General features: G+C 42.9%; 1 protein-coding gene across 13 annotated transcripts in view; it reads right to left on the bottom strand.

The window, feature by feature from the left end:
- Nucleotides 1-18,095, bottom strand: part of mecom (MDS1 and EVI1 complex locus) — a 144,174-nt gene that overhangs the window by 20,091 nt on the left and 105,988 nt on the right. For 12 of the 13 annotated variants that reach the window (XM_050070067.1, XM_050070098.1, XM_050070106.1 and 9 more), the window contains exons 3-4: nucleotides 7,280-7,414; nucleotides 26-128 (exon numbers count right to left, since the gene is read on the bottom strand). In XM_050070067.1, coding sequence (XP_049926024.1) covers nucleotides 26-128; nucleotides 7,280-7,414 — 238 coding nt within the window. Of the gene's footprint in view, nucleotides 1-25; nucleotides 129-7,279; nucleotides 7,415-8,787; nucleotides 9,563-18,095 lie in introns of those variants that run through there. The other variant, XM_050070148.1, reaches the window with a different exon arrangement.

The following is an 18,095-nucleotide window of genomic DNA, read 5'->3' as shown; positions in this document are numbered from 1 at the left end:
TGGAAGTGGACAGTGCGGTGCAGACCATGAATATCAGGAGCCATGGTGTCACATGAATACTCTTCAGCCTTCATGAAAAGTAGCAGCTCCTCGCCGGGAAAAATCTCACTGGTGACTTTGTAGAAGATCTGCAACACACACACAAAGGGAATATGATTTAAAAATGTACTTCTATTTTACAGTTTTATTGCAAAGGTCAAACTGTATTTTCGCTGTGCTGAATTTGCCTGTTTTTGTCGCCCCGTAAAGACGCTGCAGCTGTTTTTGTTTTGGCTGCATTTTTTTCTCACATCGCCCATAACTGCATTGTGATGTGGGCTGAGCTACCCAATTTTCAAACCAGCAGAGGTCACTTGGAGTAGCTCTCAATTCGGCTACACAATGTGTACATGTTTGTCATATTTTTACCACCACACACAAAGGAGACACATACATGAAAACATACACATCCATTAGCTTTTAATTAACCATTATGTAAGACATTTTCGTCATGACAACAAAATTAAAGCACAAACAACCACACTGTTGAACAAATATACCGTCTCATATATACCGTACACACAAATATGCATGCACGTAGTTGGCCAGAAGCGGTGGATAAAAGTGTGGAGAGCAGGCTTACTAATGTGTAGTGATAAACTGTAAAAACAAGCAAGCTGCTGCAAAATGCTTTCTGCTAATTGAGTATTTAAGTGATGGATGAAACGTCCAAACACTGATATCAATTAAGAACCAGCACAATCCACCGAAATCTGATCATGTTTTTTATCACTTCAGCATTTCTACATAAATGGTCAGGTTGCATATTTCATCGCATTCATTGCAGTTACAATACACACAGGCTGATTGTGAAACAGCGGGTAATCGGAGGGGGTCAGTCATTTAAAGAATCAGCTGAGAGACCCTGGGACTGTGGTGCTTCCCATGCACACACAATAGCCTTTCTCTGAGAAACAATCAGACATTGCGTTATTTTTGGCATGCTTTGGAGGTTTAACATATTACCTTCCTCTGCTGCGTCGACATGACAATGATGATGGGGGGATTTATTAGAAATACAACAGGGAGGGGGGCTTATGGGAAGGCACGATTACAGGTACACCGCTTATGGACTGAATTCCTGGCGAGCACTATAAGGAGACTAGAGTCACACTGGCTCCGCAGAGAGTTGTGATAAATATTTCGGTCACAATAAAGATCATGATGTATTCTGTCGCGTACACTGTAGTTGTTTGTGTCATTGTTCTAACTTCTGGCAAATGATATAATAGTGAATATGACTGTACTTCTTTTTTTTTTGGGCTCCACTGTGACTCACCGAAGCACAGGAAGTTCCTAGACTGAGAGTCACTAGAGTAAAGGGAGCTCAAGTAAGTAAAAAAGCAGCGTCTGACCAAGGCAGAGCTCTCGCATGTCAATAACTGAGGAGTGATTGGTGCATAGTAACCGAGCTTTGTGGTAGCATTAAAATATGATTTAAATTCAGGCATTAAAAAAGCAGGCACTACAAGTCTGACTCCCATTACGGGGCTGAACCAGAGTCATTACAGTTATCCAGACCAGGAGAGACACATTACATATCAACCACCAAATTTAATACAAAAAATATTCTTGTTTTCATTTTTGCAACATTTTAGCTTTAAATCATTTCATTTAAATTCATTTAACCGCTCCGTACAGAACAAGTTTGCCAACTTTTTTTTCCACTTTTGATGTCTGCTGCTGCATCCCCATTGTTTCTAAGAAAGAATAAAGGGAACTGAACTGTGAGGGTCCAGACAGGAGCTTTAATCCATGACTTCGCCTAAACTCCAGCCTCTACAGCATAAACACACATGCTTGAACGTGAACGGAGCTTCATACATGCACACATACACAAACAGACACACTCCTTCCTGTGCCCGTCACCCTATGTAAGGCCACAAAAATATTGTGATTTAGAAACAATCAAGCAGAAGTTCAAACAGACATGTGAGTCTGCAGGGATTCCGCTCGGAGAGACTGATACTGACAGTGAGGAGGGAGGCTCTTTGGAAAGCTACCAGGGCGCGGACCGAGGCCTCGGAACATAAAAATTAATGGACACTGTCAAAACCACTTTGTCCATAAATACAAGAGTCAGTTCATGGTAAAGTGCAACTGGAAGTCTATATTTTAGGTACGCTTTACAAGTAAGAGGAGGAAATTAAGAAACACATTATGAGGAAGACACAAGAGCCAGGTGAGTCTTTCAAACCAGCAAACGCCTACAAGTGTCAGCGACCTCTGACCTCCCTCTTATAGGGATCAATAAACATTTCTGTTGCTCTCTTTCTCTGCACTCGCTGCACAACATGATGCATTTTAGGGTAAGTGCACACACACACATAAGCAGGCACAGGAGGGCGATTCCGAATATGAGGGGAATTCCCCCAGCAGCTCCACCCCTTCCCCGAGGGCTGCCACAGATAAACAGTGAAAACACACAAACATAAAAAAAGGAGGCAGTGACTCGCTCCAGAACAGAGGGCGCAGTGTTTAGTTCTGAGCGGGTCATCCTCAGCGTGTCATGGACACACTAACACACACTGAGTGCCAGCAGTTTAACAGTGGCTTAAAATAACAGGTTATTCTGCAGATAAGATATCCAAGGTGTCTGAGTTCACACTGAGAAAGCAAGCAGCCTCAGCATCAAGGCCGTTTCTTGCTCAGGCTGCAAACAAAAACAGCTAAAGAAATGATTTCAGACAATATTCAAACTATTTCTTCTTTGGAAACACACATGAATCTATATTTTACAGTAGCATTGAAGAAAACAAGGAAATGCTGATCAATTATTTTCTATCTGTATATTAAATATCATTTTCCCATGTGTGTGTGTGCATGTATTGAGCCACTTCTTATCTTTCTCTCTGTCACTCTCCCTGTCAAAGGTTACAAGCACGAGAGGATCAAAGGCTATAATCGGACTACCTCGTTACCTTGACACCATTAGTCATTAGCTGAGTAAACACTGTCACATTTCCCCCCCTGGTCACACCCTGTTGGCCGACTCCTCGCTCACACAGAGCTCATTCGACAGGTATGCCATTCACTGACGCTGCTGTCCTGCTACAATGAACTCTCAGTCAGTCTGGGGTGCTGCTTTAAGTGCTAAAATCTTGAGCTACTTTAACATCTAAAAGCTCGGGAAGAGGAAGATGTGTCAGACCCACAACCAAGGTTTATACCTCAGTCAAAACTCCTAATATTCTTTATTTCTGGACAAATAAATGATCAAATTCAAGAGGAATGCCCACTGTATTGTTTACCTGTGCTTGCTAAGCAGTAACGCAACACTGCATGATCACATGTGTTGCAACCTCCCCGTAGCTATCAGGGTCATGCAACATGTACAGTGCGTTTGGCAGGCGGCATCACTTGGCTTTCAAACAAAACCATCTCGTGACTTAGATAGCAATAAAGGGTACGAGCACACAATGTGCAGCTGTTTCCAGCAAATTGGATGAACATGTAAGGAAGCCAACATGGCTGTATGCATGTTAGATTAAGTCCGCTGTGGGAAAGTGACCTTACGGGGAAGCAGAGACTTTCTGGTATCTCATGGACAACAGCTCGTCAATGTCATGTGGAAACTCTGCATCTCTTAAATTGCCTTTTTTTTTAGGTGTTTTAGTTCTCTGTGGTCTCAATAAGAAGCATCTTGTGTAAATGATCAGTGTTGGATTTACAAGGTTTTCCCAGGATGGTTTTTACATGTGCAATATAGATATTTTTTTATAGACATATCTCTTTTTATAATCAATCCATGTGCGTTTTTCATAACTGAATAAGCCCAAAGCGATTATGTCAGTGAGTTACAATCACTGCATGATTTCCCCTCCATTGTATTTACATAGTCGATGACTGTCAGTGTTTCACTAATATGCCCCTCAGCCACTTCATCCCACTCAATACTGAGTGAGAATCAATAGAGCGGATGAGATTAACGCTCATATCCCTCTGCACTGTCTTATGAAAGGCTCTTCAGGGCCTCGTTGGATGATGCTAATTACACTTTTAATCCATTTTCCCTTCAGTTGAATCGCTAGAACGAGGAGCGCAGTGGAGGGTTTTTCAGCACTAATTGCCCTAATTATCTTAACGACAAAACATGCTGATTATGGACGGATCTACGCGAGCGACGCTCGGGCTGCGTCGCTCAGCTCAGTGCATCAGCAAACAAACGAGGACATCAGGGGAGCTTGAGGGAGCATTGTGGCGGTGGACGGTCAAAGGCTGACGTTGGACACAAACAGCAGGTCGCAGGCCAAAGATTGCAAATTAACTACAATTAAATTTCCATTAATTATTTTTTTCGGAATGCTGAAGAAAAACATTGGTTGAAGGTTTCAATCGGAACCAGAATAAAAAACACAACTATTTTTATACTCTAATTAATTGGATTTCTTCAGAGAGCTGTTTTTATTTGTAAAGGACTGAATTCAAACCTTGGAGTTACACCACACTGACTTAATTACAGATTTCAGTGACTCACAAGCTGCGACAACTGCCATATCCTCCCTCTCCATTTAGTCCTGTTTCTTTCCACTCTGCTGTGTCACATATATAAAGCAATAAAACAGAAAGGCCATGTGAATAAAGGCTGTCCCTGTGTGTTTGGTTAGAATACTGAATGTGCAACAAATTGAAGGAACAGAGAAAAACAAATATAACCTGCAATTTTAGACACATTAAATTAAAACAACTACAGTGACTTAATGTTTTAGAGTCATTTAAGTCCCTCTCCAAATACCTGCTTTTTAAATTTACCTTCAGAGCAAGAGCATCTTTTGAATTGAATGTCAGATATTTGTGAAATTAAAACTATAGAGAAGATTGCATATCAGTTTCATGACTGTAGAGAATTGATTTCACTTGCTAATACTACAAATACCATCTAAATTCTTTTGTTAATATTTGCACGTTTGCTTTTTTTTTGCCATCAAAATCGAGCTGACTGGATAAAAATTTACTGCAAAACAGAAAGAGAAAGGAAAAGCAGAATGAGGATCCCAAACAGTTTCCTCCTGTAAGACAAAACAGGCTTTTTCCTCCTTCTCCTCACTCATTCATTCCTCTCTCGCTCCCTCACCCTCCTGAGACTGCTCATAAAGTTTTATGATAAACAGAACTGGGTCAGAAATAAGAAGAGGGAGGCCAGTTTTACTCCCATGATGGCAGGGCTAAATTGGTGCTTGAAAAGAACCAGGACCAAATAACGACCACCACACCTGGAAATTGCTGCCGTTGTGTGACACTGTCTTAAAATAAATCGTGCAACAAGTCATCTCCGCCGATGGCACGGAGCGAGAGGAGTCGTTCTGAGGGGGGTGGGGGGGGGATTTAACAGGACAGGGGATATGTAAACCCTGGGTAGCTCGGTCTGTGGAAATCTGGTGATGGTACACGTTGTGCAGCGGGTGTGTAATATGTGGTTTCAGGCTGGGTTTAGACTCAGCACTTCTCTGTGGCAGTAAAAACCTGTTGGAATCAGGTACTGTGTGTTTGAACATTTCCAGCTTGGAATGAGGAGCGTGGGGAGTCATCTGAACCGCAATGAACAATTCACAGTCCTGCAGAGTGTGCACACAAACACACACACACACACACACACACACACACACACAAAAACATATTAAAGTCCACACATGCATACATCTAATAACGGAGGCAGTTACAGGTGTGTGCACACACTCAAGAGACACAATAAAACACTTCTCACACTCACAACAAGTAAATGCACATAAAGGCCATTGTAAGCTCCCACATACACACACACACACACACATACACACACAATCAAAAACTGACAGCGGCTTTACAAGACCACCCTCTTCAGTCTATTCATTTTAAACATACAGACAGGCATTGTGAGACGCTACAGTGTGTTTTCAAAAACACCAGTGTTGGCCGGAAGGCTTAAAGACGGCACATTGTGCTGTGTTGTGACACTGTGCAATACTTAACAATCACCTCATCATAGCCATGTCCGTGACCTGTCGGAGCCTTACACAGCCACCCGAGCAGAACCACAGTGTTGACAGCGAGTCACACCTCGCGGAGAGGGCAGCTCAGGAAAGCTCTCTCTGCTTGTTTGTCTCATTTAAAAGGGAGCGGGTAAGTAGCTCTGGAAAGCTTCTCCTCGTCTTCTCTCTCCATTCTGTTTGTGAAAAGACACTCTCACTCACTCTCTCTAGCTCTTTCTTCTTTACTGAGAGCGCAAGAAGGGTGAGGATGACACAGAGATGTGGAGGAAGAGCAGGAGATTAGCTCCTGAGAAGCTCTTAGTGTTTCACTTGAAAGATTTCCAAATGATTTCAGGGCCAGTTGAACTAAATGCAGCTTCAAACTGTATGAAAATGTTCTTATGTAACTACAATTTATATTTATATTTAGATTGACTTATTAAATACTCCACTGTCATGTACTTATGACTGAAAATCACTCAACAAGTGACCTAGACGGACCACCAGTGAGAAGTGATGACACACACGCAGGCTACATTGTGTTTTTTATTCGGGTCAAGCTACGGTATGCTCAATACACATGTCAAATAAAGTTTAGCCTCTTGTCTCCCTGCCTTGCTGCGTGTCTCTGTGTGGAAGAGGCGTCTGGCCGTGGGATTACTGAGGTGAACAGGCCCCCATGTGTGCAGCACGCACCTCTCTGTACAGCCAGGTGAGCAGCAAAAGGACTGTGACATTCCTGGCATATCTAAGAGTTTATATCGCAAGCGTGACTGGGAAGTGTGCGGAACTATCATCTCGGCGGGCAGCCTCTGATCCTGCCCTGTGGTCCTTGCACGGCAGAAGCCAGAGCACAATTACAGAAAGAAAACACACACAGATAGCAAGGAGTCTCTGCGGTGCAGCGTGGGGGAGAGCTGTGTGTGTGTGTGAGTGTGTGTGTGAGAATTGAAGGCAGGGTGGGCCAGCTGCTCATGGGACTATCTGACTTGGATCACAATAACACCTTTTAACACAACAGCACGCAGACAGGACAGCCATCGGAAAATACAGGGAAGCCTTCTGGCATTGGAGCAAAGTTAAAAAAAAATAATGAATGACTCTCAGTTGCACTTGATTCATCCAGCCAGACAGAGAGATTCAGACACATGGAGTTCGAAATCATGTGGGAGTTCGAAATCAAGTCATCCACATGTTTTTTTTTCTTTCTCTCTTTTTTTTCCTCAGATCATATTCATCTTGTATTTTGTTGAGGTTGTTCAGCCAAGCAGGCTGTGAGTGTCTCCACGTACCTGATCATCTATCTGGCACGCTGTCAGGTTATGCTGCTTGGCCGCAGGGGCAAACTGGATGTACTTCAGCCAGCTCCCGATATCTGGCTTGCTGGCATCCACGCAAAATTTTACATGGCCTGACCCGTCCAAGATCTGCAGAGAGAAAAGAGAGAGGGAGGGAGACAGAGAGAAAGAAAGAGGGAGATCAGACTTTGATCAGTATCAGTCCAGGTTACTGTGTCCAAACACTGACTAACCACATACCTCCCACAGAGAAATAAGACTCAAATGTTGGGAGCTGCTCTGTGGTGCAACACACACACACACACACACACACACACACACACAAACAAACTCTATGTTAATCACCTAAAATTCCTTTGTGATATAAAAATGCTGTGTGCATTTATGAATTTTTGGTCATTATTATTTCAACAGTAATCTCTAAGGAAATTTCTCCATTTCTTTTTTATTACCACAAAATAATAGGCTGACAATAAATTAAATAAAACTAAATAAAATTGTTTTATATATCTGTGGCATTTATTTTTTTGTTTACCCTTGAGGGAGCTCTCAAAGAATTATCTCATTGCAGTAATAAAAAAATGTCAATTATATTAGAATGTTTTTCAGCAACAATAAATCAGTCCCAATACCAAGTGTGTAAACCCCCTAAAATATATAATAAATTAATTAACTAATAGGATAAAAAAATATGGCTACAAAAAAATACGTAATGTAACGAAGTTTGATAATATTTTGCGAGTAAAAACGAATTTTAAAATATGTTGCTGAATTATTTTGGATTTAAATTGACTTTAGCTGACGTTTAAATTCGTTTCTGCAAATGTAGCTTCATCGAATACATTTGCAAAATATATTTATTTTCAATGTTTGTTTTTATAAACAGAAATTTAAAATAATATTTATTATACAATATAATAATATAACAATATTAATACTAACGATGATAAACGAATAAAACAATACTCCCCTGCACAACATCAACACTCTTAAAACCAAATAACAATAAATAAAAATGAATTATTATGCAAATCATAACATCACTGCACTCCCATCGTTTGCAAAACATTTCCACAGCGTTCCTCTCAGCACACTGTAAACGATATAATGTTGTTTTAATGCGTTAATATTTATGACACAGCAGCTGTAAACTTTACTGGGAAACAAATCAATTGCAGGAAACCGCGAGTGATAAGAATTAGGAAGACGCAGCCGATTGTTGGGGATGCAAAACGGGATCTCCATCAGGGTCACAAATCTGTCTTTCTGCCTTTGTATAACCCGCCACTGAATAAATATTTAGCCTGCATAAAGCCCTTTGTCTGCACCAACACTGGGTCTACCCATTCATCATGTAAAAACACACTCCGGTGTTTTACTAATTCAACCGAGCTCACAACCAAATACGCGACGAGTCACTTTTAAAAATGTTTTGCCCTCAGTGCAGCTCGTTTAAAAAAAGCAAATATTTTGTTTTACCCATACAGTCTGTTTTTTCTTACCGTTAAAACTCTTTGGCACCGGCGTGCGACACTTAAAACCTCTTGGGAAAATAACTGCGTTAGTAGAAGTGGTGAAAACTCCGGTTTAAAAAAAAAAACGCGAACCAAAAACTAGTCTGTGAAATAAAGAATAAAACTACAAATTGTCTCTGCTGCAGCGCCTTCTCCACCGTGCTGGCATTGTAAAATAAAAAAGAGAAGCACCAGGGCTGTGTTTCGGTAGCGGTGTGTCTTCAGGTCTCCAAGCAGCAGGACGAGTCGACTCCTCTCCGGCGCGCCTGTCCCTCAGACACGGCGCGGTCGGTAAAAGTAAATCCTCTCTCACTATATTGTCTCACAGACACCGCTGACTCGGTAAATCTCCCCTCACTGTCCTACAGACACCGCGGGGTCGGGACTAAATCACCTCCGGTGCATCAACTTGCTCCCAACTTTTCACTGTGTGTGCGCTTCGCTTGGCTCGTCCGCTCCTCTCTTGTCACCCCTCCTGTCCTGACGCACCCAGGTGTCCTCTAGTAGCCATTCAACTTTTCATTTTTCTCTTCCTCTCCCCCCCTCCTCAGCCAGTCGGGATGTGTCGTCTATATGATAGCAGAGAGATTCAACGAAAGAGGGGGGTGTTGGTTTTCAAGCATCGCCCCCTACTTTGCGCGTCCAGGACACTTTGTGTGATGTTTCCCTTGTGCGCATTGTCTCATGAAGACGGATCCAGCGCGTCCATCCCTGAAGCCCACAGAGAGGAGACTCACAACACGGGACTGTCTTCGCCTCTGTCCCCCGGTCGGAAGCGACTCCTCTCCGCAGTAAATTTTAAAGTGACAGGGGCCCGGGGTTGGAGAGGGTGAGCGGGGTCAGGGAGAGGTCGGGATGGGGCTTCTAAAGGGATGAACTACACATACAGGCAGCACACTTTAATGAACCAACATCAGCATCAAAGCGGGTATTATTATCCACGTGTTCCCGAACTTTTTTTTCACAACATGGCGCGCCAGTTCATGGACCATTTTATGACATTATTAACCTGAGCTGAAAAGACCTTTTTCTCTGCCTCTTTTTTTACCTCCAGATTATGATTTAGATTTGAGTCGCAGTTACGTTTAAAACAACAATAAGAAAAGTGAGAACTATAATAAAAACTGTAATTGTGCTTGGGTTACTGGAGAAATGTAACAGCTAGACTTAAGTGTTCCTCTTGGGGACCTCCAGGAAACTCCATAAGGACCATTGGAAGTCCCCGTGCCACAATTTGGGAAACACTGACCTAATCACCTGCTTTTTTTCTGACCTGAAGCAAAATGTTGTGGGTTGTTATGTGGGTGTACTTGAGCGTTTTCCTCCCCAAATTCACCATTACGCACACACACAATAAACAGTATGACTGGTTATTGAAAACAATGATCATAAAATGACTTTTAATAAAAGACAAAAAAAGACGATTAAGCTAAAAAGATCAAGATCAATCTTGATTTTAAAGAGAAATATTTTTATTTTTGAGAATTAAACTCTCCTCGCTGCTCTGGCCTCTGTGCACCTGCTTTACAACAGGCTCAAGAGCACACAGAAAATGTTGCATTATTCCTCCAGTGTTTAATCAAGATGTAAAAGCTGATACTTTAAACACACGGGACAAGGGTATAGAATAATAAAGAAACGTCCTCGTTGTCAGTGAGCGCAGTTTATTAGGCAGCTCATAAAGCCGGAGAGGACAGGGCTTTGGCTGATGAGAGCAGATGATGATGGATAACGCCTCACACTGTGACATTGACCTTCCATCCCAGATAATGCCTATTGTTTTACGAAATCGCGGAGCAAATGTGCAGGAAGGACAGGAAAAATCATGTGTAAATAAGGCAGGACCCCGCCACCGATTCCCATCGTCTCCGCGCTCCTTGAGAACCGAGGAGAGACCCCGGTCCGCCCGGTCATTGATTTCCTGCCTCTCCTCGACTTGTCCATTGTTGGAAGCCTTTTTAATTTAGCCATAAATTGGGAAAGCTCAAGTCGAATGAGCTGTTCTATTTTCTTCCTGTCAGGATGAGGGATTTGTTTTATGATGCATTGTGTATTAAATACAAGTAATCTGGGAAAGTGATTGCTCCACGGCCTCTCCGGGTCTCCTGAAAGAGAGGAGAGCTCTTTTCTGAAAAGGAGGAAATGTCTGCGGGGAAAAAGAAGGGAGGATAAACACGCGGGGTTTGTGGTATCACCGGGGGTAAAGTGGGGTAACAGTGACAGGACCCCTGAAAGTCTGGCAGCATGGAGACATGCTGTACTTCTTTCCCCTGTCAGGAGATGGCGTGCTCAACTGGACTCAACTTTTTAGATATGTCTGAATGGATGGTTGAACATTTCAGAAGACAATATGACGCATAATTGTGGCTTTGCATGAGTTTTTCCAAACTTTATTTTATCATCAGCAAATACTGCATGAGATATTTACACCCAGAACAAAATTTTGAAATAAAATTGGTGACTTGCATGAGTATTTACGACACTGCAGCACTGCTTTATCTCCTGAAATGTAATATAGATGCGCCTTTTGGTGGAGTTTTAGAGCCTTAACATTCAAGTAAGAAAGATCCAACTTTCTAATCCACATTGAAAGCACCGCGGCTTATATCTCAGTTTGCAACAGTCTGCTCCATCAGTCAGCTCCTTGACTTATTATAAGTTGGGGGTCATTTCTTTCTCGTCCGTGTGAATTGCGGCACCAAACATCTACATTAAGGCGTCACATTGCTAGATGGCACATGAAAGATTCAGCTGTATGGGCTTGAATATATAATCACCTGAACGACCGGGCCATAAAGCTCCTGAATCCACTGAAAAGACCGATGGGGGTGAATTTAAAACGCTTGTTCATTGTGTTAATAAACCAGGAGAATGATTTGCAAGGCGCGGCTCTAATTTATATTTATTCCACCAATCCGCCATAAGCGCTGTTCTGATGTGCCGAGATGAAATAGATCTGTTTTATCTGAATTATGCCATGCCTTTGTCATAATGGTTTTGACATAGCTACTAAATAGCGGTGTGGAAAAGCTGTTTATCAACAAATTACAAACCAAACACATGCAGGCTTCAGGGTATGTTAGTTCCGACTATATCATGCCACACAGCATTTCATACTTATTTAAGGGCACTCTTAAAAACATACAGCATCCGCGTAATGTTTAGTGCCGAGGCTTTAAAGTGCTGTGAAATCCTTGAAAGGAGGTTAAATTGCTTAAACGGGCCCGTGCTTATTTTGCTTGCGGCTTTTCTTGTTTGTTTTAGGAGTTCAGTCACGCAAAAACCAATTCATACATGAATGTGGAGAATTTTTATGATCAAATAGCTTCATATTTGATCTGAGGTTCAGCTTCATGGGTTTAACACTGGCCTGTTTTTTTCTCACCCTTTGAATAACTTCGCAGTAATATTTTCTGGTATTAAAAAAAAGAAGTGATTTGCTCCATCTAGAGCCATGTGAAGTCAGATGGGACAGGCTGGAGAAGAGGGGGGATTCCCGTGTGGGTTGCAAACTGACTCCAGCCAGCCAGCGAGCTGCAGAGCCTACCGCTGCTGCAGCCGAGGGGCCACATGGAAACACTGTGTAGGCCTGTGTGGTGCATTCCAGCACATCCTCCAGGAGAGCGGAAAGGGAAAAAAAACGAGAGGAGAGGAGAGAAAGAAAATATCGCAGCCAAATCCACATGAAATAGTTCTACCATTCACGGCGAGACCTCCCATTGACACCCGGCGCAAAGCTGCATTAAGCCTCCATCATGACTCTGTATACACACGGCCCCCCTGCACATTTTATTTTGCGTAAATGTGGGGCGATTCAATCAAGTGGTAAAAACTCATTTAGGGCTCAAACGAACAGTTTGCACAACACTCTGCAACTTTCTCTTTAATTAACGCGTCCATCAGCAGAGATTAGTGCACAATGCATGAGCTGTGCAGCTTTAGGTCCCTATATTAAAGGACAGTCCTGGTGTCCATATAGTCCAATTACCATTAAAACAGAGCAGAGGAAATGAAAGGGGAAAATGTAAATAAAAAAAATGTTCCTCGGGTCTGGAAGTAGGCCCGTTGTGAGCGGCGTGTTAATCTCCACCTCAGTAATTTGGTTCTGCGGGAGAAGACAGAAGCCCTGCTGCTGTGCCCTGCACTTCATAAATCACTGCTTTATGTGGACAAGGTCAGCGCCCCCCCTCCACCTCCCTCCTTCCACTGGCCCCTCCGCCATGTTTACCCGGCCGCCCGGGGGCTCTCAGGACCAGACCAGCTCACTTCTAATTACTTTGGATTATTTTCATTTGCCGGGGGTTAGCCAGGCATTCCGACAGAGAAAGAAAGAGAGAGGGATGATTTCTTGACAAATTCTGTGGCCTGTGAGGGAACAGGCCCGGCGTGTTTGCTGAATTAGCACCCGGTCATTTTGTTTTGGCACTGTCTGTTCCGGTCTCTGACAGCCCCTTGCAGTGACCGGTCGGCCAGAGCAATGCATCCATGTCTATATTAAGAAATCCTTTACTAAAAAAACCCTAAAGTTTCTTTTTAAGTTCTTCAAGTTGAAATCATTCATTTGTATCCATGCCACATTTGTCAAGTGTCAATATTGGAACAGGACAGGGCATCACAAGACATGATGCTGGACTGAGAGCATTTATGAGGAGACACAAATGATCTCATCACATTTACCATTTCAGACAAGGACATGAGTGAGGCTTCTTGCCTCTTCTTCTTCATCATTAAAATGCATTTGCTACCCTAAGCTGCAGACCAATAAAGACAGAGAGAGAAACACACTTCAGTGAGCTAACAGAATCCCCACAACCACCCAAAGTTTGGGCTATGACCTGTTTTGCGGATTAAAAGGTGCACATGTAGGCATAGATTTCCAGAGGGAAACAGGGGACACGACTTCCTCAGTATTTAGAGCATGTGCATTTGTCCCCTCTTAAAAAAAAAAACCTATGAAAGTAGCACAGGACTTTTATTCTGACGCAATTACACTAAACTGATGCAGAAAATGCACAAACTGGTGCTTAAACATTCACCAGAATGCAGCAAATTAAGCGTTTGTTGCTAAAAATTTCTGGCACAGCAGCTCTAAACCTTTATTTTTTAATGTGTACTGCCCCAGTGTTGAAAAACTGATGCAGAAAATACACAAACTGGTGATTAAACATTCACCAGAATGCAGAAAAATAAGTGTTTGATGCTCAAAATCTTCCGGCACAGTAGCCCTACACCTTGTGTCACATGTGTACCCCCAAAGTTGAAATGAAATCTACCCTTGGACAATGAATGCACTCATATCTCCACCAAACTGTGAGTGAATCCAGTGAGTGTAAATGAGATGTATTGTTTTTTGTGCTAAAATCAACACTGACAGCAGCGGTACAACGTGACCAGGAGCTGCAACAAGACGTGCTCACTGCATCATAAGTGGCAGTGTGAGCTACCATTAAAAATGATCTGAGCATCAGGAGGAGGGGGATACATGTAAAACTGGAGAGTGGATATTATGCAACATTCAAAAGTTAATTTAAAGATAATTGAATTTAAGCAACCTGGAGTGTGGCTGCAGCAAGTTGGGGGGCTTTGGAGAAGAGGAGAGAGGGGTGAAGCTTAGGGGTGGCAATGATGTACAGAAAGTAGTACAGGCAGTGGTAATCACAGACACTTCCTCCACAGAGCCCCAGCATACAGGGCCACACTGTATGTGGGCTACGGGGTGCGATAAAGCTGCACAGGAGTCAAAGGTCACGTTTTTCAAGCATAAATTCAGCGGGCACACAGCTCCTATACGCATGGGACAGACTGGAAACTTAAACAACCCACTCCACCCCACTCCAGCCCGGCCGGGAGAAGAGGGGGGAGGTAATTAGAGCATGTTGCCGGTCGCCGCAGGGTGAACAAATCGGCTCTAAAACGCTCATAGATATCATCTTTAAAGGAGCTTTTTATGTACAAGAGGTAGAGCGGTGCGGGGGAACTGAACACGGGCACTTCAGATGTTCAAGTGTCACACATTCATTACATTTATTGAGCTCTCTTCTCACGTTTAAAGTCGGGGCTCTGCTGCAACACTACGACAATCTGCTTTTCATATAGCGTGGCCAATTGGAAGGCTAATATTTTAATGCTGGCGGATATCAGACAGACGTAACACTTGTTCAGTGTGACAGGAGACAATGCTGCCATGACAGTTCAATATCATACAGCCATAACAGAAAAAAACCTGAATGTTATAGAGCAGGATACTATTATGAATGACGAAAACATATCAGAGTTGTATGGAAGCTGATGGGGCTGGGCAATAAATTGATATTGTGATATGAGACTAGATATCATCCCAGTCTGGATATCTTAATATCGCAAGTGTCTTTTCCTGCTTTTAAAGGCTGAATTACAGTAAAGTGTTGTAATTTTCTGAACTTACTACACTAGCCATGTTTCCATCAGCCTGTTTAGATGCGCATCTAGAAGTATCGCATCGGAAAATTATAATGGTGCGCATCTAGAAGTATCGCATCGGAAAATTATAATGGAAATGCCAAAATTCGAATTAAAATCCCCTGATTCGCACAAACTAAAATACGCTCGATTTAGCCGGGTTTTGGTTGATTGGAAAAAATGTTGATTCGCAAAACGGGGGATGGAAACAGTTATGTTCGAATTAAGTCTGACGTAGCGCACCACTCTCCATGGTGATATCCACACTCCAAGTCGGGAAGGCAGTAATGCATTTACAAGCTGGTTGCCAACCGCCAGAAAATGTAGAAGAAGAAGAATGCGAGACTTGTTTTGTTTCTGGTTCTGCAGAAAACTTGCGCAAGTTCGTAGTTTTCACCAAAGTCCGTACATTTAATGGAAACACACAGGATTCGTATTTCTTTTAATGCACATTTCCCAATGATTCGAGTCACTTTTGGATGGAAACATAGCTACTGTTCTTCAATATTGAGGTTTCTGGCCAAAAATATTGTGAGATTTGCATTTCTATGTATCGCCCAGCTCTGTTATATTTCCAATTAACCTAAGCTGGATCAAGACATAAGTTAAAATCCAGTTAATTTAAGCAAGTTAGTGAATTTTCCCCAGTTCATCTTATTTCTTAGACAGACCACTGACTTTGGTGAAAAAGACCATTTACCCGATGGCGACGCAGGTGAGAAACAGACACCCACCACTTGATGGCTCACAGATATACAGACCCCTTTGTGTGTTTACTTTTATTGAGTGTTTTCCAAAGCAAAGAAAAAGGCTCATATTGTTGTACCGAGGAGGAAAAACACAGAGAAACATGACAAGTGGGACTAATGGGTATTTCTTAACCAAAATTTACAAGTGGTCAAAACTGCAACGTGAGAAAGTGAGAAAATGTACTTGAGTAAGTGCAAAGCGTAAGCAGATTGAGGAAGTGTGCTCAGTATGTCCGTCATGCTCACACACGAAAACCCCCACCACACACACACACACTGGAATTTGTTACCCAGCACAGGTCAGCGCAGTGTATGTGGGCATGATTAAAGTCAGAATTAACTCGGAAAACAACAAATCAGTTGCAACAACCCTAAAATGGAGGAAAGCCGAGCAACTCACACATAACACAGGGACACGGAGTGGCTCCCATTAAAGGCTTCACTGGCTTTCAGTAGCATCAAAGAGGCCCCTGAGTTAGGCTGGGATTATATTTAACCCGGGGAGCTTGTTGCACTGCTGAGTACAGGGCACATGCTGGTGCTGCTGCCAGTACACCATGCTTCTGGCATTTAGACCAACGCTCTCATTAAAATGTGGCTTGGGCACTACTTCCTACAGGAACACACACATGGTGTAATGCACGGGCACACACGAAAACACATAAACACTCAACAACAAAACAAAAAAATCTGAATTACTATGGCGACATGATGAATTCGTGATCATACTTCTGCAGAACTATTGCCACAAAATGTACAGATTTAAGGGCTGAAGAACAATACGGCAATTGTGTACAAAATCGTGTTTAAAACTGTGTAACTCTGATTATTTTTTAATCTGATTTTGCATACATTTGGCATGAGAAATGTGTTCTGCAGGTACGTATTACTAGAACACTGCTACCTATTTTTAGTTTTTAATGAGAGTTTGCACATGAAAATGAATCCGGCCAACAGAAATTTCAAGATGCTTTAATCACCACATGCTAAACGCTAATATTGGTGCATGCAGGCTTGTAAATACAAGAACAGACGCAAGCATCCCAACAAAGTTCTCCATAAATGTCTGCAGAAGGCCCTGTCTTGAGATAATGCAATCTCACTTGGCACATTTCACCAGTCAGACTTGATATGAACCATCAGACGTGTGCGTCAATACTCCCAAGGTTTATTCAATTCCAAACCAATCATTCTGGTGTCATACACTTTTGGGTTAATATTCTAACTGTGAGGCCCAGGGCTAGGTGAAGATAAATCAGCTTTTATGATGGGTTGTTATGGTTTTTACGGCACTAGGGTTGTGAGGGACTGATTTGGGGATCAATCACCTGCAGGTGTCTGCTGGGGGCTGGGGTGCTGCGAGGATCGATTGAGGATCTAGAGCTGCGGTGATGGAATAGAGGTGTGTTTGTTTGTGTGTGTGTGTGTGTGTGTGTGTGTATTGAGATTGGGTGCAGTTGTAGAAGTGTGTGTATGAGTTTGTGAGGGCGTTTGTGAGAGAGAGACAAAGTGATGAAGGTGTGTGTGTGTGCTTCAGAGACAGAGAGGAGATATATCTGGGGCTGCAGCGGTGATGAAGGGCCGCTGGACTATGACCAGACCATCTCGGCTCTTATCAGACGCACTCCCCTCCTCCTTCTCCCTCGCTCTCAATCCACTTCTTTATCTAGATGGCACTTTGGAAAATCTCATTGTCACACAACATTTAACAAAGACAAAAGTCTCGGGCGGGCAGCTGGAGATGACTGGCCTGACGGAGCACGGTGCTAGTGAGCGGAGTATCCCTCACACAACCTCTTGCACTCAAATCTTGCGTGTTTTCCACTGGGAGAGGCCGGCAATGTGGGTGCAACACACTGCCAAGACACACAAACAAGCGTGTGCATCTATGCGCACAGATGGCACGAGTGCACATCAACGCGCAGACACATTAGCCGCACTTAAGTTTGTCAGTTTCTTTCTCCTCTCCCCGCCGTGGGTATGGTGTTTATACACATTCAACATCTTCCCTGACCGTCAGACGGCTGCTTCCTCCGTGCTGTCAGCGGAGCCCGACTGAAACAAAAGAGGCGGAGAGCGAGGCCTACGGGTTCTCAATCAGAGGAAGTT

This window comes from Epinephelus moara, chromosome 2 (genome assembly GCF_006386435.1).
Source record: "Epinephelus moara isolate mb chromosome 2, YSFRI_EMoa_1.0, whole genome shotgun sequence".
Lineage (NCBI taxonomy): Eukaryota > Metazoa > Chordata > Actinopteri > Perciformes > Serranidae > Epinephelus > Epinephelus moara.
This window is presented reverse-complemented; position numbering and strand designations above follow the sequence as displayed.